Genomic DNA, 27,183 nt, shown 5'->3' with positions numbered 1-27,183 from the left:
CCACCTTTCTTCTTGGCAGCACCCTCTGGCCCCAAATTTCATGCCACTGAAACACTGCATCCGCTTCTGGACACTGGGTCTTTGCCTTCTTTCCATCCCTCCTTATGTGCCTGGCATCTATACCTAGACTGTAAGCTCCCTGGGGCAGGGACATCTCTTTTCACCCCAGGGCAAGTGTTGCACACATGGACGGTGCTGTAAGTGCTCAGAGGAGGAGGAAGGAGCAGAAAACGAGGCTGCCTGGATGTGCCACCTCATTCTGAAAGGCAGGCCTGCAGCAGACCATGAGGAGTGGCACATGTCACAAGCACCTTTGCCCTCTCCTACCCCATAACTGCAGAGAAGAGGCGGCGCTCCCACCCACCCTTTTCAGGAAGATGCCAGTAGACACTCTTCTGTTCCCTCCCCAGCACAGCGTGCCTCTCCCATTTTTTTATCGGGCTCCTTTTTGCATCCTTTTAGGTCCACTTTCCTTGCTGCCAGGATTGGACCATATTGCAACATTTGTATTGCATCACAGCATATCAGAGTGGGAATCGCCAGCCACGGCAGGCGTCACACAAGACCAGGAAGCAGGAAGACTGATATATGTTTTCTTTAAGCCACGACGCAAACAACATCTCATCAGGAAAGAGCTTCAAAACTCCCAACTGCCCCAGCTGGACTAGCCAGATTCCAACACACAGGGGAGAGCTCACTCTTCTTCCTTCATGGAGCACCCACAGCAAACTGCAAGGGAAAGCCTCAAGGCCACTCCATTAGGGCACCCAAATCATCCCAGGGTTTTCTGGAGAGAGTCTGCAGCCCCCCAGCATTCAGGGAAGGGGGTCAGTGATGATCACAACAAGAAATTCTGGCGTCACACAGTGGCACAGCTAGCAGGGGGAGGGGGAAGAGGCCACCCCAGGTGCTCGGTTAGAAATGGGTGCCACATGATGCCCAACCAAGATGCGCTGGCAGGAAAGATACCAGCAACAGCGTGGTCACAGGTAAGCAGTGGCCGCCTCCTCTGTTTCAGTGCTTTGCGATGTCACTACCACCCTGTTCCTCCTCTATTTCAGCTCAGCCTCCAAAGGAGGAGGACTGGAGCAACATCATAGGGCTGCCACTGCCTTCTCTTCGGAAAGAATTCAAAGTGATGTCACAACACTACCACCCTGCGCAACACTGCCTCTAGCAACACCTCCGGGGCCTCATCCTCTGAGTGTGCAAAGAACTACTTCTGGATGTAGTCCATAACAGCCCTAGAAGGAAAATCAGTGTTCTCATTGCAGATGAGAAAGATTCTTTGTCACCACAGCTGCTTAACATCTCTTTAATTCCCTTGTCAATGATTCTGAATAAAACAAAAATGGGATACCATATTTCAGACCAAGCCGGGAAAATAAATCACCTGCTGTACATGAATGATTTAAAATTATATGCAAAAAGCCCCACTGAACTCGAATCACTGCTGAATACAGTGCAAATATTTAGCAGTGAAATTCAAATGAAGTTTGAATTGGATAAATGTAACATGAAAAAATACAGAGCCTAGATGGAATAGAAAGTGGAAATGGATGCACTGCAAAAACATTGTCAAATAATGGAAATGAGTATTTAGGAATCTTAGGAGCAGATAAGATCCTGAATGTAAAAATGAAAGATCTGACACAGTGAGATTACACTAAAAGGTTGTGAAAAAACTTGGTCAAAGTTAAATGAAGGAAATATCATTCAAATTATAAATACATGGGCCATCCCAGGAATTAGATTCCCAGCCAGAATAATTGATTGGACTCAAAGTGATTAGAAAAGTTGGATCATAAAACATGAAAATTAATGAACATGCACTGCATCCAAAAAGTAATGTAGACAGATTATATCTAACACGTAAAATTGGAGGTGTACAAATACAACAGGTAGTGGAAGAAAAAAAGAGGTCTGAGTGATTATGTAAACAAAAGTGGCACACACCTGTATTTAGGCATTCTTCAGGTGGAAACCATTAAACATGCAGAAGTTAAAAGGAAGATTAATAATGATTATATTAGGAGGGTGAAGAAGATCTTGCTATCCAAACTCAATGCAGGAAACACCATCAGAGCAATTCCAGTCAAACACAGTTGGAAGAGCAGACTGGCCCAGGTTGAATGAGAAGTGCTAGACAAGAAGACCAGGAAGATAATGACAATGAATCAAGCCCTACATCCACGCAGCGACACTGACAGACGCAAAGAAGTCAAAGTGCTCTGGAATTTTAGAATACAAACCAACAGACATCTGCCACACAATACACCAGACATAACCATCATTGACAAGAAGGTTAAGAAAGTCTGGATAGCAGACATTGCAGTACCTGGTGACAGTAAAATAGCAGATAAAGAACTGGAGAAAATCACCAAGTATCAGGCCCTACAAATAGAAATTGAAAGACTGGCACAAGAGAGCAAGAATGAACCCAAGCGTCATAGGAGCCGTGGGTGCTATCCTGAAACACCTGGAAAAGTACTTGAACACCATCGGAATGAGCACAAGTTCCATCAGTCAATTACCTGCCTTACTAGGAACAGCACATATACTACGGTGATATTTGTAACACAACAATTTAAAAAAATAGCCGCCTGTCCTAGGACCTTGGGAAGGGCTCAATAGGTGGATATATACAAATCCAGCCAAAAACAACATGACTGTGCAAAAATTGGATAATAATAATATCCTGTCTCTGCCACAGACTCACTGTGTAGCGTTGGAAAAGTCATGCTCTATCAGCTGTCATTTTCTTATCTCTTTCACAGGCGTAAAATAGCAAAAAGTGATCCAGAGATGTCAAGAGGCAGGCCCACACACACAGTGCTCTCCCCCCCCTCCATTCACCAAAGAATGGAGGTGAACTCCCCTCATGACTCACCTCCCCAGCTTCCCTAAGGAAGCCACAGCTCCTTCCATCGGGCCATTCCTTTTCACCAATCAGATTCTACAGAAAATCTGCCAGTGATTTGCTGAAGGTAGAAAAAAACCCAGAAACAACCCCCCCCCCCAAAGATAGTAGGGATCTTTGTCCAGGTCCCCAAAGAGAGAGGGGCATGTTCCACTAGCCGTGGAGCCGGTAACGATACCTGACAATGTAGGGCAGGCACAGCCCCCGTTCTCTGCACTCTCAGGAAATGGGCAGAGAAGATGGACTAAAGCTTGCAGTGAAAATAGGAGGAAAGCTCTTGTTGCAGGTCACTTCCGTGGGCGGGTGGATGGCACAGAAATCCCCCGCAAGCCTCTCGCCCTGCCATGACATATCCTGGAAGAAGGACCATGGCTCCTTGGAGTGTGCCATGTGCATGCACAGGGGTGGGGTGGAGGCAATCCTGCTCAAGCAGACCTGCTCAATGTTTCCCTGTGTTTCCCACAGGGTCAGAGAGGTGGGGGCCAACCGAGCTGGAGAGCCAACAGAACAGACCTTCCTTGCCCCAGTTCCCGCTTTCTTGCATGAAGGAGAGTCCAATTCTGTCAAGATGCCCAGACCAGAGCAGACCGGCTTTGCAGGTGCTTTTCCTGCTCCCCTTCCTGATGCTTATTTCCTAAGGACCCCACCCCCACCATTCCTGGGTTTTCCCCCCGGGCTTACTTGTCCTTTTGCAGGAAGGAAGCCCCGTCCCAAGGGCAGACGTGGCTGGGGCGTCTGCAGCTGCACCCGCTCACTGCCGGCTACACCTCTTCTCCAAACACACTTGCAGGAAGCAGGAGGCGCACCTCTGGGGCAGGGGACCGGAGAGGCTCCGTGCTTGCTCTCTAGCCACTGTGCACTGAGCTGTGCAAACTGCCAGTGATGGCAGCCCTGTGGTGGGGGGGGCTATTCTCGCCTTTGTGGGGCCGCTTTCGAGCCTGTAAGGGGAAGAGCAGCAGGCGGCCTGGGTCTGCAACAAGGGAGCACCTGGCATGGCCAGGGGGCTACAAGGCTCGCCAAGCCAGGGCCCCTTGGCTTCAGCCACCTCCCCAGGGCCCTGTGCCCCAACCGGTTTTGGCAGAAGTTGTTCCATCAAGCAGGAGGAACTTCCTCCTCCGTCTCCAGCCAAGGACATCTGATGACAGAGCACACAAGTATGGTTGAGTCAGAGAAGAGGGAATCTAGCTGGCGTACCTTGTCGTGGGGCGGAGAGAAGCAGCACAGGGAGGACTCCCAGAGGGGTGCATTTGCAGCACAAGCAACAGGAGGCAACTCTAATCCTATATGGCTCATCTGGTGCTGGGGGTAGAAAAGGCAGAAGGCCAGGAAAGGCTGTGCGGAGCCAAGCCCCTCCCTCGTGCACAGAGGGCTGGACGTTGAGGGGGTCACCAAACACCCACTGATGTGGGGGCTCATAACATGCTAGAGGACAGACCCCTTAGCACAATACACAACTCCGGACAAGTCATCAGTCACAAGACGTGGGGCAGCTGCATGACGTAGGTGGCTATAGATGGCTGTCAGAGACAGTGAGACCGATTCATGGAAGGAGAGGCTGGCAGAGGGCCTCGTGATGGCAAAGCAGGGGCTGGCAAAACAGGAGAGGGCTGCTGTCTCCATGCCCTGCTTGGGGCCCCAAAATAAATCCAAATCATTCATGAGAAGAGGCAGGATGCCAAACTAACTGCTGCGGTCAAATCCAGCAGGGTTCTTGTTTACTAGTTGGGTTAGCAATAGAACCTCCACATTGCAAAGCAGTCTACCTCACAAAACCAATTGCCCAGGAGAGAAAGCAGGAGAGGGCTGTGACCTTCACACGCTGCTTGTCGTACTCTCCAGAAGCATCTGGCTGGTCACTCTTGGACACAGGACAATGGATTAGTTGAATTTTTAATTTAAAATGTATGATGATGATGATGATGATGATAATGCCTTTGCATATTGCTTCCTGAGCATGCAAAGTGTACTCTATGCGTCATGCTGATGTAGACTTTGCAATGACCCTGCAAGATGAATAACTATTATTATCCCCATACTGCGGACAGGGAAGACTGAGGTGGAGAGGGAGTGGCCTCCAAAGGCCATCTGGCCAGTGCAGGATTCAAGTCAGCAAATCCTGAGGAGCTCCTCAGTCTCCCTCAGCCACTGTGCTCCACCAGCTCCTAGTTTTTTTTTTACAGTCTTATGCAGGTCAATTTCTGCTGTGAGCGAGGGGGCCAAGTGCCCGCCCCAGAGGGCTGACTACCTGCAGATGCCACAGACCGAGAGCCAGCACCTCCCAGGTGATCCTGTAGCCCAGCCACAGGCCCATCCCAGATGACTGTCCTCATCTTCCCTCCTTGCCCAGGTCACTTCAAATCTCTCTCACTCCCCACCTCCCAGTTGCACTCCAGCCACCTGACCAAAGCCTCATCCATTCAACAGCCCCCATCCTGCAGCCCCACCTTTCACAAGTGTCTCCGGCACCCATCGGCTGCCAGGCATGGGGAAGAGAGGTGGGTGGCGCTGGATGGCTTCCAGGGGGAGCTTTGCCAGTGGATGAGCAAGCAGGGGGTGCTGCAGCTAACATCACGCAGGCAGCGGGTGTGGCCCGGAAAGGAGGAAATGCTGCCGCATGAGCCCCTCAACAACAACAACAACAACAACAACAACAACAGTATTTATATACCGCTTTTCAACAAAAAGTTCACAAAGCGGTTTACAGAGAAAATCAAATATCTAATGGCTCCCTGTCCCAAAAGGGCTCACAATCTAAAAAGATGCAAAGGAATACCAGCAGACAGCCACTAGAACAGACAGTGCTGGGGTGAGGTGGGCCAGTTACTCTCCCCCTGCTAAATAAAAGAGGAGCACCCACTTGAAAAAGTGCCTCTTACCCAGTTAGCAGGCCCTCCTGTCCTGTGCACAGCAGAAGCTACGAACTTGGCGGCATCCAGGAGACAAATGCCAAGAGGGCTAGCTGTGGTGAGAAAAAGAGCACCTTTCCTGGTCACACCAGGCAGAGCGCTCAGCCCTCTCCCACACCCCACTTCCTCTCTGTTCCCACAGAAGCCATCAGGACACAAAGGCGGAAATTAGATAAGGCTGAAAGAGAGCGTCCTTGGTGTTCACTCCACTTGTGGCAGAAACCGAACCCCGGAAGAGCCTTGCCAGATGCGGCCCATCTCACCCACCCACAGGAGTCCTGGGAAAGTCCTGCAAGCAGGGCATGAAGGCCACCCCCCGCACAGTACAGCCACAGTACCCGGCTTCAGAGGTACGCGGCCAGACGTGGAGGCTCCAATCCTAGCTAGCAAGGCAACTCAGGACACAAGACCCAGGCTGGGCCCAGCTTCCAGCATCCCACAGTGGCCCATTTGGGATGTTTCTCTGGACATCTGTAAACTGGAAAAATGGGGGGGAGGGGGAGGAACCCCTGAGTCTTCTCAGTAGGGGTCAGTTTAGCAGGGTAACCTGACTTGCACTGAGGAAACAAATCTGAAAAGAGAAAGGGATGTCTTGGGATGCTATTCATACAGAACACAGCTGGCAGTTTCTGTTCAGCGATGCTTGGCTAGCGGAGAAACGAGCAGAAACCAAAAGCATTCTTCACGGTGCAAACGCTCCCCACGCCCCAGGGCTCCACTCAGGAACAGCAGTGGCTGGAGTTCGCCAGTTCTGCAGCAGTTCAAGTTTTGCAACAGGCCACTTTGGTCTGTGCCACTCAGCAAAAGGCCAGTGGGCCTCAGCAGATAACGCTGTAAAGCTGGAGAACTTTGCAGTGGCAGAGCCTGCCCCCTACTGGCTGTTGCAGGGCCAAACTCGATGTGGAGGTCTGTAAATCAGCACAGACAGAGAGACAATCCAAGGCCAAATTCTGAGCCCCTGAAGGTCCCCCACAGGGAGGGAAGACACCTTCAGAAGGTCCTTAAGGGATGTCACATTAAGGCACCAAATTGCTGGGCTGTGTGTCTTGCAGTGGTTCCCCCTACAGAAGGCCCACAGAACATGGTGCCTGGCCAGACTCCAGTTTCCGCTTTGCAAGGGGCTAGTACTCATGGTGGCAAAGATCTTGCTTAAAAGGGCACTGGGAGTGCCTGCAGAAATCTCAGAAGACAGAAGCAGCTGGCTAAGATTTCTGGCCATTGGGGACTATGGGAAATAGCCCCTTGCTTGCCCCACACAAAAAGACGCCAGTCCCCCAAAACAAGGCAAACAGGCTTAATTCATACAGCTGACAGAGGGCGAAGGATCCGAACAGCCTTCCAAGCTATGCTGGGCTCTTTACTGGCCAGGACCAGAGATACAATTTGGTATGTTGTAATCTGCTTATTGACCTTGGTTTAATGGGTGGCTGCTGTTTTCTTGATTGCACTTTCTTCCCCCATTGGTTGCCTTTCCATCCATATGGGCATCTAAAGCCAGCTCTCTCACACACACACCTCCAGTAACAAGTACTTGAACGTTGCAGCAGAAACTCAGCAAAAGGCCTCAGCCAACAAGCCCCAACGTGGGTCTCCTGGGCGCACCAATATTGTCCCCTCCCTGGCACAGATCGCTTGGCCACCGCAGATCAGTTCCTTCTTCCCTCCCCAAACCAAGTCACAGTAAAACAAAAGTCGCCACATCTTTGCTTTCTGTTCCTTGTTGGTGCTTCCCACAGCCCAGGGCAATTTTATAAAAAGTAAAGAATTTCTAGGATTAGAAGTCACAAGATGAGCTCGCTCTCTTCCTCGAGACGGAGAGTGCCCAGCCTTACACCACCACCCCGCCTCCCCAGCAGAGACGCAGGCCAGGTCCCACTCAGAAATGAACATGGAGGGGAAGGTGCAACACTCGCCTCTTGTTTGAACCAGTCCTCAACACCTGTTTTCCGAGGTGCAGAAGTTTCCATTACAATCATACAGAGCCACAAAAACCACATCCACAGGCAGGAACAACTCACTGGGTGAAATTATCGAAAGCCGCAGGTGTTAGGGGAGAAAATGTTTGTGAGAACTGAAACAGATTTTGAAGCACACCTGAAACTCAGAGCTGTTGTCGGAATGCTCTTGCCTGGTGAGATTCACCTTTCGGTGCCACCATCAAGATGATTCCAACTCTCCCAGAGCCCCTTTTGTGTCCCACAATGAAAGGGCAGCCGGTAGGGCCAGGGCAAGCTTGTGCAGGGTCTGGGGCAAGATCCCCAAACTCCACCAAGAATTGACTGCCATGATCAGATTCCCTCCAGGCTCCTTTTCCACTCCTACAAGGACTGCCCCAGCAGAGGCTATCTTTGGGCAAGGGCGGGAGAGGATGGGAGGACGGGAAAGGCATAAAGACACTTCTGCATGATCACAGAGAGAAACAACATGCTGCTGGGGCAAACTGTCCTCCTAGAAACCCTGGCCAGTCTGGACAATCCCCCTATCACTAGAAACAGCAAACGTTCAAGCATCAGATTCTGCGCAATACTCGCACCCTCTGGAGAAGAGGCCTCCGTTCCAAAAGCCTGGCTGGGGCCTCGCAGAACCAGCACTCCCATTCCAGTTCATTTCCTCCCCTCTGCAGGAGTGGGGGAACTGAGGAAGCAGCCCCCTCTGTGACCTCCTTCCGAGCCTTCCAGGAAGGGAACTGCATGGCTAGGTTATCACAGACAATGTGTCGTCCGTGGTGGTGTAGCTGGAGGGAGGGGGCAGAGCACTCAGTCTGGCAGGGAGCCTCAGCGTGTCCCCCTCCAGCTATGCCACCGGCTGTCTGCACCCGCCCACCACGCGTTCACACCCCCTTCACAAGCTCCAGGCACAACCGCTCCCAGGCGGCAACCCCCCTCCCAGGCAAGTTTCTGGGCACCCAGCATCTAATTAGGGCACAAACAAAGGTGCCACATCCAGACAGGTCTGGGGAGGCAAAGTGTGTGCCGTGCGCACAGGACCAGGCGGACTCACCGCATCTACGTTGTCGGCCAAGCAGGTGGACAACCATCTCGCATGACTGCTGTAGGGCTGAGCCCTCCCCACATACCAGCCACGACACCCCAGAGCTGCACACGCCGAACCCCCGCCCTTGATCTCCGGGCCTGAAGGGCTCTGGATCCAGAGCAGAGCAGAGCCCAGGACCCCAAGCAGGGACACGGCAAGAGCGCTGGCGAGGCTCGCCCGCACCCCCTGCGACGGCCCCGCCGCCACCGTCCACGGCTCCCGGGAGCGAAGCCCACTGAGCCCCACAAGGGGCCCTGCTCCGCTCCCCCTCCAGCCCCTTCCCGTCCCGCAGCAGCCCCGGCACCGGCTCTCACCTGCGCTCATGGCTGGCCGGCTCCGCAGCAGCCCCGCCTGCAGGCAGCGGCGCCTCCGCCCAGCGCAGCGGCTGCTGGACAAGCCGCGGCTGCAGCAGGTCCGCCGGCCAGCTGGGGAGAGGAGGGGCCAAGGCGGAGCGCGGCCTGCCGGGAGTTGTTTCCGGCGCTGGGAGCGCGCAGGCGTGCGGAGGGTGGGGAGGCAGGTGAGGCAGAGCCTCCCAGCGGAGTCGCAGAGCGCCTGCGTCCTTGGGCGCCTCCCGCGCTGCTTTTGAAGGAGGCTCTGCCTCACCTGCCTACCGCACTTGACCACTGTGCTAATGCAGAGACCTCTTTGGGAACCCCCAGCCCCATGGCAGCTTGACTCAGAAGGGGCTGCAGCTTAGCGCAAGAACAGCTGCTGGGCACTCTGTAGGGCCGCCAGCTTCCCTCTCGGACAACCTCTCCAGGTGCAGCTGGCAAAGGAAGAGCCCTGGCTGGACCCTGGGAGAGGCGCTGGCAGACAGCGGTGGCAATACCAACAGTGATGGACCTGAAGCCTGGCTGGGCCTGGCAGCTCCCAGTCATGGTGCAAGGAACAGTTAGCTCAGATGTTTCCAGTGGCCAGCACAAGAGCAGATTGCATCGCACGTGGTTCGGTTCTTCTTAAGCTTGGCAAGTTAGACTGTGACCTCTTTTGTGGTTTGCCCTCAGGCTGTTGAAAGAAGCTGTTTGCACAACTAAGAACAATAATCCACAGATCCCAATTGTTGCATTCGCTCCCTGTGCAATCACCCACTGAGGGCATGATGGCCTCACACCTACCATGTTTCCCCGAAAATAAGAGTCTTTTTTTTTGACTCAAAAAAACACACTAGGTCTTATTTTTGGGGTAGGTCTTTTTTTTTTTTTTTTTAATGTACAACAATCCAGTTATTCATGTACAAAAACATAGCTTACAAAAATATCCCCTCAGTACCCAGGATGATGCCTGCCTACTCAGAAGTCAGTCCCTCTAAATGGGACTTACTCCCTGGAAGGTGTGGAGAGGGTGTTCCCTAAGCACCCAGGAGGATGCCTGTCTACTCAGCAGTCAGTCCCTTTATAGTTATAATGGGACTTACTCCCTGGAAAGTGTGGAGAGCCTCAGAATCCTCTGCCCAAGGCAGCACAGCCGGTGCTTTCTAGGTGGCAGGCACGGGAGTGCAGTGTTCCTGGTCACATCGTCCGTCCACCCCCCCACCCCCACCCAAGGACCCCTTCTGCGCCCCCCCCCCCCAATCCTGGCCCTGATCACAACTAGGTCTTGTTTTCGGGGTAGGTCGTATATTTCAGCAATTCTCAAAAAACACACTAGGTCTTATTTTGGGGAAACACGGTAAAAGGACAAGCACTCACCCCCCACCTCCCAGCTGAGCAGGCAAGCAGCTCACAATAGTGTCCCAAAGCAGGAGAATCCCTATCAAAATTTGATTGGGTCGGGCCCTCAGAATGGTATGTTAGGAGCCCACAGTTTGCTTTTTCCCCTTTTGAAGCTTTCCTCTGCAAATCTCCCACCCTCAAAAACTAAGAGCCCAATTCTATCCAACTTTCCAGCCCCAGTGCAGCTGCAATACAGCCCTTAACAGATGTTCCATTACCTTATGGAGGCCTCCATAATTATCCTCCCACCACAGGATGCAGCGCAAACCCCACTGGCATAGCTACACCAGGGCTGGAAAGTTGGATAGGACTGGGCTCTCAATCAGCATATCAATATATGGCTAGGAGCCGACACACAAAGGAGAATGTGTTTTGTACTTTAAATTTTGGCAGTTGTTAATGCATCCCAGGTGTGGCTCCCACCCATGGTCATGTCCCGTCCCCCTCCCCAGGTTCCAGCAGGGCACTTGAAAAGCAGCCCAGGTGGCCAGGCCACACAGAGGAGCAGCTGGCCAGCAGAGCCGGACCAGAGGTGGTCATTGGACCAGTGGTCCAATGCAGCACGGTAGAGTAAAAGCAAAAGGGGGAGGGGGTTGCTTGGGGCAAGGCAGCTGCTTGGGGTGTAGGAAGTCACACACCTCCTTCCCTTCATCCACACTTAGAAAAGAGGAACAGTGGTGTGTGGGAGCAGCTCTTCCAACTCCTCCACTGTGCCCCAGGTGCTCTCAGCCAAGGCCTTGCAGCCATTTCATGGGCTTCTCCTACACCTTGTAACCTGCCTCCCTTCCCCACAGGACAACCGGCTGCATCTTTGGAGCATCAACCAAGAGTCAAGGAAGAGAGAACTTGCAATCAGCAAGGGAAGTCGCCCTTTATTCTTCGCTCTGCACAGCAGTCAGCATGCATGTGTGCCTATGGAGAAAAACCACACAAAAACCAGGCAGAGGCCTGCCTCTAAATCCAATGTAAGTTACTTCTTGCGGGGGAGGGATGTGTGCATGTATTTGATGAAGCACAGACCAGGGAGGGCTGAGCTAGGCAGTGGCTGCCTTCTCTTTGTAGGTAGCCATCAGCTTCTTGATTTCTGCGATTGCTTTCCCAGGGTTCAGGCCCTGAAAAAGAGAAGAATGGGAATGTGGGGGCAGGGGCATGATGTACAGCCAGTGCCAGGAAGCCCCCCCCACACACACAGAGCCTACAGCCCATGCTCAGCTCAAAAGCTGCCAAGAAGAGGAAGAGGAAAGCTGCAGCCCCTTTGCCTCCTTCCTCAGTCCCCACACAGTGACAGGGAGAAGCCCTGTTTTTCTAGGGCCAGAGCCCAGAGTGTTTATCTGCAAGGAGGCTTCTGGCCTACTCTATCCTCCTCTCCAAAACCTCTCAGGGGAGCAGGGGGCGGCAGCACCCACCTTGGGGCAGGTCTTGGTGCAGTTCATGATGGTGTGGCAGCGGTAGAGGGAGAAGGGGTCCTGCAGCTGTGCCAGGCGCTCCTCTGTGTAGTCGTCGCGGGAGTCGATCATCCAGCGATAGGCCTGGAGGGGGAATGGGGCAGGGTGCCAGGTCTCTAAGACCGATCAGTTCTCGTCCTGAGGCTGCACACCTCCTGCAGCGCCACTGGGGTGCAACAGCCTCCCCCCATTCCACCCCCTGCTTTTGTTTACCTGCATGAGCACAGCGGGCCCAAGGTATTTGTCTCCGTTCCACCAGTAGCTGGGACAGCTAGTGCTACAACAGGCACACAGAATGCACTCGTACAGCCCGTCCTGGTGTTGGGGGGAAGCAAGAGAACAGCCAGTCAGGACAGAAAGCAGCTGGGCCATTTCCATACCCACAGAGGGACAAAGGCTCACACCCCTGCCAAAGGCTTACACAACCTGGCACCCACACTATTTGCTGGCATAGGAGGCCATGTTAAAGATGGCAAACTGCACACCCCTCTACCAGCTGGGCAAAGTGTGGCCAAGCATCCCACGAAGCCCTGCCATAATGGAGTGCGTGGCAGGACCGTGGGCTGCCATGGCATTCCAGGCTGAAGGCCAAAGAAGTGGCATCCAGCGAGCTGCTTCCCATTCAGCGGATGCTTGTTCTTTCATAAACATCACAGCCAGAGAAAGGGGGAAGGAAGGAAGGCGGTGCTCAGCTCCACAACAGCGATTTTTATGGCTCTGTTGACATTTCCAGCCACTGCACGAAGAATCTTTAACGTCAGTGGAGTTACGTAAACGATGACCCAGATCTTGTGGGATGGGCAAAGTCAAGGAGCATCAAGAACACTGGCAGAGCTCGGCTGACAGACTGGCCCAAGACAGATCAAATGCCCAGCCCCCTCTTTCCCACAGGCGCCAATCAGAAGCCTTGGGAAGCCTGCCAGTGGAGCTTGACAGCGACTGCCCTCCCTTGTGATCTGTCCCCAGCACTTTGTACGCCAAGGTATGCCCCCCCCCAAGCAGGGGCGCCCCATGTAGTTGTCACGGCCAGTCACCCCGACGGACCTAAATGAAAACGCCTGACCTCCTGTCCAAGCTGTTCAGACCAGGCTTGTGACAGTGAAACCAGAGGGTGTCAGGCAGCCAGAGCAGAGCTGCAGAGCAACATGCCTGGAAAAGGAATTTAGCGGGGTAGGTGGGATGACAGAGTTCAGCCATGGAGGGGAGAAGGTGGCAGCAACCGGGGGGGGGGGGCAACCAGCACACAGGCATGAATTAAGCCAGAGAACAAGAAAACCTCCAATGGATACTGAACGGAAAACCTGAGGGACTGACCAGCTTCTCCCGGTCCTCGATGGACTGGAGGTACTGCTCTTTGCCTTGGTTGGACTCGTCCTTCTTCTTCAAGTACGGCTGGATTGCTTTGTATTGGGCATAGAAATTACTCAAGTCCTAAAAGAGAAGGGGGCAAGCAACAGCTTTAAACAAAACCAGGAAGAATGTGGAGGCTCATGGACTAGAGCTGCAGGAACTACAGCTGGGTCAGAAAAATGGAAGCTGCATGTGGCGCAGCCTGAAAGCCTTGCAGATGGTTCCCCATCATCTGGCATCCGCTTGTGGGGGGGGGGGGGAGAAGGGATGGATAAATGCACGCACAGGTCTCTAGAGTCTTTTTTTTTTTTACTGTGTGCAGGTCCACGTATTAGGATTCCCCTCCAATGAGTGATACACTCCTATTTGCAACATTCAAGGCTTAACACATCATGCCCACAAGACACAAAGACATCACCATCTCTCCACATACTGGTTCCAACTAACAGATCGGGCAGGACTCAATTTTAAGACACACAGACAGGAAGAGACCCTGCTGGCAAGAGCAGGCTGCAATGGTGGTGGTCCTGGGCAGGGCTGGCCCAAGTGCAAGAATACCCCCCACCCCATAGGTGCCTCAGTACTGGCCCCAGTACCCTTCGTCCCATTCCCTGGATTTGAAGACACGGAAGAGGAGGCATGAAAGAGGGGAGAAGAATATGGTGGGCTAGAGTGTCTAACAAAACTCTGGCAGGAAGGGGCTGGCCTCACCCCATGCAGGAGGGAATTACATAAGGGGGGTAGTCACTACAAGGAATATGTGCAGTCATCTTGAGGTCTGCAAGCCACATTCCACCCTCCTTCCCCCCCCCCCTGCCAGTCCCCCCTCTCAACCCCTTGTCACCTCCTGACCCAACTCAGTATCTTGGTCAACCCAGTTTCCTCCCTCCTGAGCAGATGGCACCAATACTTACTGGGACGAGATCCTTCACCACGTACATATGGGGGAGCGGGTAGATCTTGGCGACTTTGCTGAGATTAGTATCAATCCTCCTGGTGCAGGCCAGAGTGTTTCCCCCATCAATGTTCATGGCGCAGGAGCCACAAATGCCTGCGAGGGCAGGAGAACCAAGAACACTCCTCAGCCGGCATCCACTCGTGGGCTTGCTTTCCACCCAAGGCTATGCGGCTTACTCAAAAGTATTTATGCCAGTAAAGGTTCCATACATACTCAGAAGTAAATTCCACTGTGTTCAGTGGAGCCTATTCCTAGGGAAGCGCACACAAGACTGACTTTAGCAAATATATGGTCTTTGCACCACTAGATGAGGGTAGGGCAAGCAGCTCTGATGCCAGTAAATGGGGGATTTAAACAATTGCAGGGAGCAGGAGGAAACATCTAACAACAGACAGTGGTCATGACAACTTAATGAAGCCTCCATGTTCAGAGGCACTCTACAACTGTTCATCAGTTACTGCGGGACAAACTGCAAGAGCAGCTTTCCATTCTATACCTCTGGGAGGCATCTGATTAGTCATGGGGGAAGCAGCAAGCCTTGCTGGAGAGGTCTTTTCTGATCTTCTCAGAGCACATGCAGAGAATGAGGGCACCGTTACCTTCTCTGCAGGATCTACGAAAAGTCAGGGTGGAGTCCATTTCATTCTTAATCTTGATGAGGGCATCCAAAACCATGGGCCCACATCTGAAAAAAGGAAACTTCCCTAGTTAGTCAACAGTGATGAGGATTTTGGAGAAAACATTGAACGGGGAAAATAAATTGGGGTTCAATTTATACAGCTATCCTGTGCATTGCTCAGGAGTAAATTCTGCTGTGATCAACATATCCGTTCATTATATTGCTAATTTTAAGGAACAATCCAGTTTTTGTTGGAACAATCCAACAATTAATTTTATGGAGCAATCCAAGGCAAGAAGCAAACAGGTGATGGGGCAGAAAACCTTCCACCTCTGAAGAGGTAAGAAGCTGCAACAAGCCTAAAGCTTACCAGAAAGTAAACTGCTCATGACAACAGAGTGATCTTAAGCACTTCTGCCCAATGCTGCATATAAGCAACAGGGATCAAATGTGCACATCAAATGTGCTGGGCAGAAACGGGTTTAATCCCCACCACATCCAATCACCACCCCCTTGCTCAGTTGTGAACACCAGGTTCAGCACACGTTGTGCCTCATGTATTAGGGCCACGATCTTCTAAGATAGGTCTGTTTAGTTGAATTAATAAATAGGGGAAAAAAAACATACGTTCAGCTCTAGCTAGAAAAAAATCCAAGTTTCTTTTTGGCTGCTTTAACCTACAAAAAACCTCGTTTAAAATAGCGACTGGACAACACTTTTCCCTCCTTGAATGCAGCTTAAAATGTCTCACACTCAGGTTGCAGAAGTTTATCAAAATACTTGTACCCCACTCTTCTATCTCATCAAGAGACGATCAGGTTAGCGCACAATGTTTCAAAACCACAAAATAATTGTAGGATCCAAGGAATCGTGATTGAAAGGAAAAGGATGAGGGCAGTCATGCAAATGCTTGTGCAGAAGGTTGCACAAGAATTTGTGTACTGCTTTCATGGGTAGGATGCAGTACAGTTGTCAAGATCCTGAGGTGCAAGAGGGGTTGAAAAGCTTGCCAGCAAAATTATTTGGAGTTAGTTTCATTTTTGTAAAGCAGTATTGTCCCAGGAAGCATAAAGCAGCCCTTCCATGAGCAGGGCACCCCCTCCCCCGCCTGCAGAAGCATGATTTTGAATCAAACCATCGCTCTGGTTTTTAAACCAGAACAAAACATTATTCAAATTCACTGCAAGGCACAGAATTCTGTTGATCTTACAACCTCAATTTCTATTTAAGAACATGGTTCTAGTCCTCAACAGGGTAGAAGTAAAAGTGTGCGCAAAACTCTATTAAGAGTCTAAACTCCTCCTCCTCCACCATAAACTGCACGTCTTTCTGTAGAACCCACAAACAGGGCCTTTCCCAGAGCTTGCCTCCAGGGGCCCAAACCCACTCACTTGTTCAGGTCCAATTCATATGTCTGCATGCGAGGTTTCTCTCCAGGGTTGTCCGGGTTCCACCGGTACACTGCAAACTTCTTGATGCGGGCGGATGCCTCTGTGGCAGGTGCTGCTGCAGCTGCTGCATGTGCTCTGCGACAGATCTGAAACGGAAACAAGACATAATGTGAGTAAATTTCCTTGAGCAAGGGGCACTGCGCCTGCAGGAGGGTGTAGTGTTGATGGTTCTTATAGAACAGAACTGAAGGTCAGATTTGAGGGTCTGGGCGCTTCTCATCTTCTATGTGTTTGGTGACCATTATGCCCATTTTACATGTGGGGGGAAAATGGAGGGAGACTTGCCCAAAGCCGTGAAAGGAGTTCATTGCATGGAGCTGAACACAGATCTCCCAAACCCAGCTGTTCATTCACTGTTTATTCCCAGACCGTCAGAAAAGGAGAGTCTTATGTCTCCCTCTGACTATGCAAAGCCTTCCACAGACAAGAACGGTGCCCTGCTTTCCTTGAGGCTATGCACACACTGTGAGAAGCAGCCCTGAGGATCAACACATCTATAGAAAAGTCAAATCATATGCTAAATAACCAAACTTTAATGAGAACAACATGACAGCACACTGGTTCTCAAACTTTTTAGCAGTGGGATCCATTTTTTAGAATGACAATCTGTTGCGATGCACTGGAAGTGATGTCATTAATTTGAAAGTGATGTCATGGCTGGAAGTGACAACATCAAGACGGAAAATTTTTTACACCCCCCCCCATACAACCAAATCAAATGAATTAAGTAAGTAAATTAATAGTGTACAATATGTATGTAAACTTACGGTAAGCTTGTTATTATAAACTAATTGTAAGTACATAATATGTATGTTTAACAATTTAGAGCCCAATCCTATGCATGTCTACTCAGAAGTAAGTCCCATTAGAATGAATGAGGCTTACTCACAGGAAAGAGTGGATAGGATTGGGCTGTTATTTGTTACGTATAAAGTATAAGTTTAGCAATTTATAAAAAATAAAGAACAACCCTCCCAACCAGCTGCTGATCTGTTTTTTAAAAAATTCCCCAAAGATCCCAAGGGCTGCAACACTTACCCAGGAGTAAGCCCTATTGACTATCATGGCTAAAAGCGCATACCTCAAAGCACAGACCTCCCCCAGCACAGGCATGTAGGACGGAAGCAGCAAGTCTAAGAGGTTAAAAATCAAATGCACATTGAAATGAATGGGGACTCACCTGCAATTGGCTCATGGCCCACAGTTTGAGAAACAGTGCAGTGTGGTGGCGTAGCTGGAGGGAGGCGGAGCAGCCAGCCTGGTGGCGAGGCTCAGCGGGGGGGAGCGGCCCCCCTGGAATGACTCCGAAGGGAGGGGCTGCTCGCCCCCCCCCCGTGAGCCTCGCCACCAGGCTGGCTGCTCCGCCCCCCTCCAGCTACGCCACCACTGCAGTGCAAAGGGGGGCAACTGTATAACAGTAATAAAGGCCAACAAGAGTCTTGGCTCTTGACTGGCAGCAACGGCAGCCCCACAGACACCGCTCACCTGCAGCGCGGCCCACCTCGCAGGGCCTCCCGCGCCGGACCAGAAGGACGACCCCGTCGCCGCCCGCCTCACGGTCACTGCCGCCGCCATCTTGCTTCCTTTGACAGCGCTTCCGGGAGGGGAGGGGGAGGCGGCCATGCTGGGAGTGGCGGCGGAAGCAAAGAGGGAGGGCGGGGCCCACCATGTTGGGAGTGGCGGAAAAAGGCTCTGCGCATTGGCCAATGACTGGAAAGGAACCTGGCCATAGAGTCCGCCAGCCCAGAGAGGCTGCGGTCGTCTATGGCTCTACGAGGCTAGAACGGATTTGTTACTTTTAGCCAAGCGGGAAAGGAAGGCGGAGCGTTTCACACCGGAAGTTTTGCGGTCAGCCACAGCCGCAGAGCGCGGGCCGTTCTAGGCTCCCTCCTCTATGGGGGGTCCCCTGATTCATATTGAACTATACAGCCTTCCGGGCGGGGTGTCCCCGTCGGGCTCTTGGCCCAGCCCGCAAGGCTGTTTGCAGCGCGTGCCCTGAGCCGCTCACCCGACCCCTTGCCCAGCAGCTGCCCTCGCCCTGCAGGCGCCATCAGAACGCCTTCTGGCTGCTCACCCGGAGAAAGCCCCGGACACGCGGAGGGAGGGGAGGCAGAGCCTCCCGCGCAGTCCTTCAGAAAGCACCGCCGCTCCCGACCCACGCGCTCCGCACACCCCAGGGTGGCGTCGCTTTCGAAGCACTGCAGCGGGGGGCTCCCCTGCTGTCCCCCCACCGCACGCCCCACTGCTCTTCGAAGGGCTGGGGGAGGTTCTGCCCCCCCACGTCCCTGGTGCTCTTCGAAGGAGTCCGGCGGGATGCTCTGCCTCACCCCCACCACACATCCCTGGTGCTCTTGAAGAACTTGAGGGGAGGCTCTGCCTCACCTGCCTCCCCATCGCACGTCCCTGTAGTAAGCCCACTGAGTGCAATGGGACTTGTTTGTTTCTGAGTGGAAGAGCCTGGGTTGGGCTCTTGGCCAAGAGGTCCTGGGGAGGCCGTTTCCAGGAGCCCCTTGGCCGCCAGGCGCGACCTTTGGGGAACCCTGCGGCGGGTCAGACTGTCTGCCCCTGAACGTGGAGGTTCCATTCCCGCTGGACAAGCCCCCTGCCAGCAAGGGCACCCGCGGAGCTCCCCGGCCAGCAGCGAGACCAGAGGACGGTGGCCCCGCGGACCCCCTTCGCCCTCCTCCGAAAGCGCCTCCAGGCCGGAGGCACGCCGCGTCTTGTGGCCGCGAGTCCCGCAGACCAGCCCTGCCGCTGTCCGCGAAAGCCCGACTTAGAGCCCAACCCTTTGCACGTCTACTCGGAAGTCAACGGGGCTAGCGAGGCTGGAGCCTCCGGGGACGGCCGGGGGAGGGACGGAGAGAGGCTCTGCCCCCCGCGCCGGCGCCGCGCCTCCGCCCCGCCTGCGCTCTTCCCGGCAGCGCCTGGCGAGGGCGGCGCGCCTGGACCAGCCGCCGGCCGTGCCTTCCTGCCGTCGGCTGGCTCGGGCGAGGCGGGGGCGCGCGGGCAGGGATGGCGGGCGCGGAGGCGCCGTGCGGCCTGCGGGACGAGCTGCTGTGCTCGATCTGCCTGAGCCTGTACCAGGAGCCGGTGAGCCCGGGCTGCGAGCACTTCTTCTGCCGCCGCTGCATCGCCGAGCACTGGCGCCGGCAGGAGGCGCAGGCGGCGCCGGCCCGCGACTGCCCCGAGTGCCGCCGCTCCTGGGCCGAGCCGCGCCTGGCGCCCAGCCTCAAGCTGGCCAACATCGTCGAGCGCTTCGCCGCCTTCCCGCTGGACGCGCTGCTGCTGCGGGCCGCGCCGCGCCGCGACCGGGACCGCGACCCCGCCTCCGCCCGGGCCTGCGCCAAGGAGCACGGCCGCGTCCAGCTCTTCTGCCTCTCCGACCGCGCGCTCGTCTGCTTCTTCTGCGACGAGCCCGCCCTGCACGAGCAGCACCAGGTCACCGGCCTCGACGACGCCTTCGAGGAGCTCCAGGTGCGCCTCCCCCGCAGCCCTGCAGCAGCAGGGCGGGCGGCCAGGTGAGGCAGAGCCTCCCCACCGCAGTCCTTGGAAGAGCAGCGCCGTCGCCGTGGCTGGGTGGCACCCAGGCACCCACAAACCACGCGCTTGCTTGGGTGCCTCCCACGGAACCTTCCACGCTGCTCTTCCGAGGACTCTGGTGGGGAGGCTGTGCCTCACCTGCCTCCCCACCCGCCACCCATCCCCTCCAGCCCAGCCAGCCTACCACCTCCAGCCAGGACCCTCTCCTCTGCAGCGCTGCTTTCCCAGGCCCCCCCCTTGTCTTGCCCAGGCAGACGGCTGCTCTCCAGCATCCCCGGCAGGTCCCCTCTGCCGCTGGAGACATCCTCTTAATTGAACGTGGAAGCACCTTCCTCCAGGACGTCATCAGTCGCTGCAGTTCACAAACTGTGGCTTCAGGACCCACCAGTGGGTCGCAACTGAGTTTTTGGTGGTTTATGAAACTGACAAGGCAGATTAGCCTGTGTGCACCAAGGGTTAAACAACCTGCTATTTGAAGGGGGGGGGGAGTAATCCTGCCCAATCTGCATTGAGCAGCTGGTAAAGTGAAAGGTGGGACCCAGTGGTAAAACATGAATGTTAGGCCACTGACCTGTGGCCCCGTCACATGTTCTCATTCTTAGCCCATCCACTGGTCCACCTGGCTCTTATCTGGTTGGCAGCAGCCTCCAAGGCCTCAACCTTTCCCGCCATCTGCTCCATGGGCTTTTGGCTGCAGCAGTCAAGGGGTTGGCCATGGTCAGATCCAGCAGGGCTCTTCTGAGGTCCTTCTGTATGCCTCTGTTGCAGCGAGAACTCAAGGAGCAGTTGCAGACTCTGCAGGACAGCGAGCGTGGCCACACAGAGGCCCTGGCCCTGCTACAGCACCAGCTGGCTGAGACAAAGGTAAAGCTGGGACTCACGGGGGGGGGGGGGTGTAGCGTGTGTAACTCTGCAGGATGAGTTGGGTGCCCACCACTGTATTTCCCTGCAGAGGATGCCCAAGGGCTAAGAAAGCATGGTTTCATGAAACTAATGAGTGACACAGTGCAAGGATATCAGACCAGTTCAACAGAGCATTCTCCTTCAGCATGCCCAAAGAGATGTCACTACTGCATTTCTTCTGTAAGAACACGTGTTTGCTAAAGAGAATTTAAAGATGCACAGCCCTCTGGGTAGTTATGGGCTGCAGGAGCGATGAGACTGACAGCCCAATCCTATGCATGTCTACTCAAAAGAAAGCCTTGTTGTGTTCAATTAGGCTTACTCCTGGGAAAGTGTATAGGATTGCGGTCTGAGTCAGCCGGTATTGAAAATAAATATTATCTCTATATGCCAATAAAGGTATTATTGTATTATTGTATAATATTATCTCCTGAAGTCCCCTTTCTGTCCCCAGGGCCGTATAGGGTGGATTGGCTTGGTAGTCCCCTGTTGCAGTGGGGGCTCTGAGAGACTTGCCTCTGCCACATCTAGGGATTGTCCTAGCCAAGATTTGAACCAGCGACTTTCCAAGCCCCTGTTCAGGGCTGGACTCTATCTGATGCACAGTGAGAGGTCAGGGGTTGGCTTTGTCTCCGTAGGCCTAGAACCTTCCTGGGATGCTAAGGGGCTGTGTGGAGCCAGGAGGGGGCTGAGCCCTGACTGTGGTCTCTCTGCTTCCCCTTCTCTCTCTCGGCAAAGTCCTCTGCCAAGAGCCTGCGAACCACAATTGGAGAGGCGTTTGAGAGGCTGCACCGGCTGCTGCGCGAGCGCCAGAAAGCCATGCTGGAGGAGCTGGAGGCGGACACGGCCCGGACCCTGACAGACATTGAGCAGAAGATCCAGCGCTATAGTCAGCAGCTGCGCAAAGTGCAGGAGGGCAGCCAGATTCTTCAGGAGCGCCTGGCAGAAGTGGACAAGCATGCCTTCCTGGCGGGCATTGCCTCACTTTCAGAGAGGTATGCAGGACAGAGGACTGGGCTGGGCAGTGTTTGGAGGTGGGGATGAAAGGAGAGGGACTGCATGGCAAGGCAAGACCCACTCTGGAGTGGGGTGTCAGGCAGTCTTGCTGGAATGCAGAAGCCCAAAGCCAGCTGCCTTCTCATGAGAAGGGCCTTGTGCCTCGCCAGCTGGCCAACAGGCTGCTTCCCTCCCTCCAGGCTAAAGGGCAAAATCCACGAAACCAACCTCACATATGAGGACTTCCCCACCTCCAAGTACACAGGACCCCTGCAGTACACCATCTGGAAATCTCTCTTCCAGGACATCCACCCAGGTGAGTTCCCAGGCAAGCCACGAGAGGAAAGCATATGTGGGTGCAGCAGGAATTGGGTTTGTTTTTGAACACGTGATGGGGACAATTTACGTGATAAGCTTGCTGTGGGAAGGGACAAAAGTGGCATCCGTTGAAACAGGGTCAGCAAGAGTACACGGGGACAAGGCCAAGATTTCCTGGTGCCATCCCAGCCTGCCTGCAGAAGGTCTGCTTTTTCAGCAGGCATGTCTGAACACCACTTAAATCAATGTTCACTCTTCTGTGGGGATAACCCAGTCGAGGCTGTTCCTTGCTGATGGATTTAGTTGCCCAGCATCCCGGAAGGCAAGGGAGAAAATGTCTTCAAGGCACACTGAAGAATGGCAAACATCGGCTTTGTCTTCCCAAAAAATTAGCTCCATTTTTGATCTGCTAAGAAGTGACATCAAGATGACTTCTGAAGCAGCTTTATTCATTCTGGATTTTGCAAGATCATACTGGATTTGTCCCACATCTCATTATAAACTGAGCATAAATATCTAATATTTCTTGATTTTTAAAGAAGAGCTTGGCTGATGTCTAGCTAGCATTTCATGTGGACCATCTCTTGTGATGGCCTGAACTGAAAAGACACTGTTGGAGAAATAGCTCAGATAGTATTTTTTTTTATACATGATGCATTTAAAGTGTACTATTCATTTGTGCACTACTATTCATTTGTGCACTATTCCAGGTTTTTATATCCTTCCTCCAAGGAGATCAGGGTGGTTTTCATAATTCCTTCTCTCTATTTTTGTCCTCATCACAACCCTGTGGTGGTCACCCAGGAAGCGTCATGGCTGAGCGAGGGTTAACTAACAGCACGTGTGCTCAGAAGTAAGCACTGCTGAGTTCAGTGGGACTTTCTCCCAGAATAACATGTATAGGATTGCAGCCTAACATGTAAACATGATAGCATTAATAGTTTTTATACCAATCTCTTTTAAAATACGGAGGCATGCACTGTAATTCAGTCTCGTTACAGTGACTATTAGAGTAACTTCAGCATCTTGCATCTTGCACAGATGTATGTTTGTTTGGTAGGACTATATCAAAAAAGAAGCAAGCTTGAAATGGGTTGGATATACTGGTGAAAAATAAACTCATGTCCTGCAACACCTGAACCTGTTTTTCCTTTGATTTTTTTTCTTGAACGGGGTGGCGCCTGTCCAGCCAGTAAGAGCTCTGGTGCTCTTGTTGGCTGAAGCGTTGAGCCTCCTTGGTGCTGCATGGGAGAAGTCCAGGTCCGAGGGCATGTGCACACCTCCTAGTGTGTAGACATGTGTTTGACCTTCTACAGGGGTGCTAGCTGTGGAAGTCTGCTGTCAGCCCTCTCTGCTCAGGCCATGTGGCCCCTTCCTAAATGTCTGCCTCAGCTCCTGGCCCACTCTGGGAGCCTGCACAAGCTTGTTCTTTCCCTTCAAGCCACCCAGAGGCTGTGCTGCCAATTCAATCTGGGAGCTTGGCCCATCTCGCTCCATCTGTCCCGGTCACCTGAAGGCCTCCTGCTCCCTCAAGTGAGCTCACCGTTTCTACCTGGGCGCTTCTTATGCCTGCTTCTCCCATCCCTCTGTGATGCCGTGGAGCTGTTAGCACCGCCCCCTCGGTCCTTGAGCCTCCTTGTAACTAAGCCTGAGTACGTGCAGCATATTCTCTCCTTGTTTCCACTCCCTGTGTTGAATTTTGAGTGGTGAGCTGCAGGATACTGTTTGTAGTCGTGCATGTACAGGACAACTCACAGTGGTGGTGCCGTGTTGATAGTAAGGGTGTTTCCTTCCTCTTTCCCTGGTCCCAGTGCCTGCTGCGCTCACGCTGGACCCTGCCACGGCTCACCAGCGCCTCATTCTGTCTGACGACTGCACCATCGTGGCCTACGGCAACCTGCATCCACAGCCACTGCAGGACTCCCCGAAGCGCTTTGACGTGGAGGTGTCTGTGCTGGGCTCGGAGGCCTTTGGGAGTGGTGTACACTATTGGGAGGTGGTGGTCTCTGAGAAGACGCAGTGGATGATTGGCCTGGCCCACGAGGCCGTCACTCGGAAGGGCAACATTCAGATCCAGCCCAGCCGTGGCTTCTACTGCATTGTCATGCATGACGGCAACCAGTACAGCGCCTGCACAGAGCCTTGGACTCGGCTGAACGTCAAGAGCAAGCTGGAGAAGGTGGGCGTCTTCCTGGACTGCGACAGGGGACTGCTGATCTTCTACAACGCTGACGACATGTCCTGGCTCTACACCTTCCGGGAGAAGTTCCCTGGCAAGCTGTGCTCCTACTTCAGCCCCGGGCAGAGCCACGCCAATGGCAAGAACGTGCAGCCGCTCCGGATCAACACCGTCCGCATTTAAGGGGTGTTGCACTGCTCCTCCGCCTTCGAGCAAGGGGGGTGTGTGGGTGGCACCATTCTGCTTTTGACTCTTGGGGCTCGTGGGGGAGGGCAGAACGACAAGGATTTCCTGTGAGTAAGTGTAGTGGGGGGGTAGTTTTGAGCAGGACACGGAGCTGCAGAGAGCTCTACAGAAGATGGGCCTTGGATTCTTCTTGCCTAAGAAGGAGCAATGTTTGCAAGCTGCCGAGGCTGGTGGTTGTCAGTGGCGGGATCACTGAGGCCTGGCCAAGGTGCAGGAGCCTTTTGTTGTGGGGATGGAGTTGTATTGTCCCTAGGAGAGCAGAAATCCAAGTGATGCAAACGCCAGGCCTACCTGTGTGCATGTAATGAAAAGTTTATTCCCCTTCCCTGTGGGCCTAAATGGAAACGTGTTCCATGTACAGTGTACATGTACAGTGTACATCAGTGTACACTGATGTACACACTGGTCTTGTTTCTTGAGAGAGAGAGAGAAAATCAAGGCCTGGGCAAAGTGGAGGCACTCTCGTCTCATCTGGGCACAGCCGTCTACTCCATTTAAGAGGGAATTTTAAAAACTTATCTGAAGAAAGAAAATGCAAAATAAATTGGAAGTTTGGATCCCAGATCTTAGCCAGATGTATTCTGTCCCTTTGTTTGTACTCTTTTCCCAAAATGGGTACAAGGCTTCCCCATCCTACCCCAGACTCCGCTGTCTCTGGCTGTCTGATTTGGCAGAAACAGTGGCTGGCAATTGTGCTGGGGGGTGAGAAAGTGAGAACTGGGGTGGTCTCATGCATCTTCTCAGCCTCTTCGCTCTTCCTCAGTTTGCCTCTTGCCCACACGCACTCTGCCCCTGCACTTCCTGAGGCAAGGAGAAGCTGGTTGCCAAGAGAGGGGACATTCCATCCATTTTGTTGGTCTTGCAGAGGCCTGGCTTTGAGCAGCAGCAACAGCTTGTACCAGTGCTGAGGTAGAAACATGGCAGGAAACAGACTGGTCTCATCCCACTCATCTGATTGCTCAAGGTTGCTATTGGGCTGTTGCCACACTCTCAGGGCTGCATCTTGTAAGGGGAACAGGGGAGCAGACCGAGGGCCTGTATCCTGGCTCTGCCTTTGTGAAGAGGGGGGAAAGGCAGACGGGAGCCATTGCTCAGAGGGAAAGTGGGGGAGAGGTCTCATGGAGCCCTTTTGGGGACTGACTGTAGTCCCTCCAATATGCTTTGGGGCTCTGTGTAGCTCCTGGCTGCTGGCCACTGCAAGCCAGGCTGGCCCATCAGGGAAGCCACTTGCACCTCGAGAGGGGGTGCCCTACCTTTTCTCAACCCCTTGCATGTCTTTCATTACCCAAGGCAGACACAAGAGGGCAGCATTTGCTTAGTCAGTTGTGCAAGGAGCTGCCATATTCAACAAAGGGGAAGAATCAAAGAGAAGTTGGACTCTACCCCTTTCTGCAGATCTTATTTGCAGCTGCATGCTAACTACTGAAGCAGGAGAACAGATGCAGTAAAGGTGTTCCACAGTGTGCCTCTCTCACCCTGGCAATGGATTCATGGCTTTGATATATTTCTCCTGGTATCAATTCTAATCCAGACTTGGCAGATATAAAAACATAAGAAGAGTCCGTCTGGATCAGGCCAAAGGCCCATCGAGTCCAGCTTCCTGTGTCTCACAGTGGCCCACCAAATGCTTCAGGGAGCACACAAGGCAACAGACACAACCTGCATCCTGGTGCAATCCCCTGTAAAAACAGGAGCTTGCACATACCTGTGATGAACTTTTCCTCCAGAAATTTGTCCAATCCCCTCTTAAAGGCATCTAGGCAAGGGGCACTACTGCCTGTGGCAAGGAGTCCCACAGACTAATTACATGCTCGGTAAAGAAATCTTTCTTCTGTCCTCACTCTCCCAACACTCGACTATAGTGGATGTCCCTGGTTCCAGTGTTATGTGAGAGGGAAAAGAGCATCTCTCTTCTCTATCCACTCTGTCCACCCCCTGCATAATTTTGTATGTCTCAATCATGTCCCCCCTCAGGCACCTCTTTTCTAGACTGAAAAGCCCCAAACGCCTTAGCCTTTCCTCATAAGGAAGGTGTCGCAGCCCAGTAATCATTTTGGTTGCTCTCTTTGGCAACTTTTCCATTTCCACTATGTCCTTTTTGAGATGTAGCGGTCAGAACTGGACAGAGTCACTGGTGTACCTGGGGAAGGGGGCAAGCGGGACAAATGCCCCAGGCGCCAACCCTACTGGGGCACCTTGGAGCCCCGCCCCCGCCAGGAGGAGCGCCTGGGTGCCGACAGAGCCGCCCCTCCCCTCCTCTCCCCCTTTATAAGAGGATAGGAGACAGGCGCCCTAGAGACACATGCCCATCTTGTCTCGTCTCCTATAAAGGAGGAGGGGAGAGGGGGGGGCGGTCCAGTAGGCGCCGAGATGCTGCATCCAGCTGCCTCCCAGGAGCACTCCTGGGCATCCCTAATCCTCCTCTGAGGGTGTCCCTCGGGGCGGAGTGGAAGTGGCGTGCACCCCCTCCAACTTTGGAGGGGACGCGCGCCGCTGCCCGGCCAGGTCGCCCTGCTCCACCGCTGAGGACGCTCCTCAGGGGCGGAGCAGAAGCAGCGCGTGCCCCCTCTGACGTCGGAGGGGATGTGCGCCACTTCCCAGCACCCA

General features: G+C 53.4%; 3 protein-coding genes across 5 annotated transcripts in view; 1 reads left to right on the top strand and 2 right to left on the bottom strand.

The window, feature by feature from the left end:
- ATP13A2 (ATPase cation transporting 13A2) overlaps nucleotides 1-9,277 on the bottom strand; it is a 34,739-nt gene extending 25,462 nt beyond the window's left edge. For both annotated transcript variants that reach the window (XM_066637091.1, XM_066637092.1), the window contains exon 1: nucleotides 9,174-9,277. In XM_066637091.1, the coding sequence (XP_066493188.1) occupies nucleotides 9,174-9,183 (10 nt within the window). In that variant the 5' untranslated portion in view covers nucleotides 9,184-9,277. The remainder of the gene's footprint in view (nucleotides 1-9,173) is intronic.
- A 2,140-nt stretch (nucleotides 9,278-11,417) lies between these two features.
- On the bottom strand, nucleotides 11,418-18,019 carry SDHB (succinate dehydrogenase complex iron sulfur subunit B). 2 transcript variants are annotated; one of them, XM_066637248.1, is made up of 8 exons: nucleotides 17,880-18,019; nucleotides 16,335-16,480; nucleotides 14,924-15,009; nucleotides 14,281-14,417; nucleotides 13,331-13,447; nucleotides 12,230-12,331; nucleotides 11,978-12,100; nucleotides 11,418-11,683 (listed from the first exon to the last, which is right to left on the bottom strand). In XM_066637248.1, the coding sequence occupies exons 1-8, from the start codon at nucleotides 18,015-18,017 to the stop codon at nucleotides 11,606-11,608; spliced, it is 927 nt and encodes a 308-aa protein (XP_066493345.1). In that variant the 5' UTR covers nucleotides 18,018-18,019; the 3' UTR covers nucleotides 11,418-11,605. The 2 variants fall into 2 exon arrangements, with proteins under 2 accessions (XP_066493345.1, XP_066493344.1); XM_066637247.1 differs by lacking the exons at nucleotides 11,418-11,683; nucleotides 11,978-12,100; nucleotides 12,230-12,331 and adding an exon at nucleotides 12,491-12,804 and having other exon boundaries at nucleotides 13,306-13,447.
- Nucleotides 18,020-19,327: 1,308 nt separating this feature from the next.
- Nucleotides 19,328-25,125, top strand: TRIM62 (tripartite motif containing 62). The gene is made up of 5 exons (XM_066637496.1): nucleotides 19,328-19,868; nucleotides 20,703-20,798; nucleotides 21,576-21,832; nucleotides 22,034-22,149; nucleotides 23,963-25,125. The coding sequence occupies exons 1-5, from the start codon at nucleotides 19,407-19,409 to the stop codon at nucleotides 24,511-24,513; spliced, it is 1,482 nt and encodes a 493-aa protein (XP_066493593.1). The 5' UTR covers nucleotides 19,328-19,406; the 3' UTR covers nucleotides 24,514-25,125.
- The last annotated feature ends 2,058 nt before the right edge of the window (nucleotides 25,126-27,183 follow it).

The sequence above is a fragment of the Tiliqua scincoides genome, chromosome 9, assembly GCF_035046505.1.
Source record: "Tiliqua scincoides isolate rTilSci1 chromosome 9, rTilSci1.hap2, whole genome shotgun sequence".
In the NCBI taxonomy this organism is placed as follows: Eukaryota; Metazoa; Chordata; class Lepidosauria; order Squamata; family Scincidae; genus Tiliqua; species Tiliqua scincoides.
Note: the sequence above shows the minus strand (reverse complement) of the source record. Positions and strands in the feature narration are given on the sequence as shown.

What these genes read in the sequence shown, in the direction of transcription:
- SDHB (XM_066637247.1), bottom strand. Translation starts at nt 18,017, where the DNA reads ATGGCCGCCTCCCCCTCCCCTCCCGGAAGCGCTGTCAAAGGAAGCAAG. An exon ending in TATGAATTGGACCTGAACAA is followed by an intron (nt 15,010 to 16,334) that starts GTGAGTGGGTTT and finishes TCCTTTTTTCAG; the next exon opens with ATGTGGGCCCATGGTTTTGG. An exon ending in TGGTGAAGGATCTCGTCCCA is followed by an intron (nt 13,448 to 14,280) that starts GTAAGTATTGGT and finishes CTTCTCTTTTAG; the next exon opens with GACTTGAGTAATTTCTATGC.
- TRIM62 (XM_066637496.1), top strand. Translation starts at nt 19,407, where the DNA reads ATGGCGGGCGCGGAGGCGCCGTGCGGCCTGCGGGACGAGCTGCTGTGC. An exon ending in ACGCCTTCGAGGAGCTCCAG is followed by an intron (nt 19,869 to 20,702) that starts GTGCGCCTCCCC and finishes CCTCTGTTGCAG; the next exon opens with CGAGAACTCAAGGAGCAGTT. An exon ending in ACCAGCTGGCTGAGACAAAG is followed by an intron (nt 20,799 to 21,575) that starts GTAAAGCTGGGA and finishes CTCTCGGCAAAG; the next exon opens with TCCTCTGCCAAGAGCCTGCG.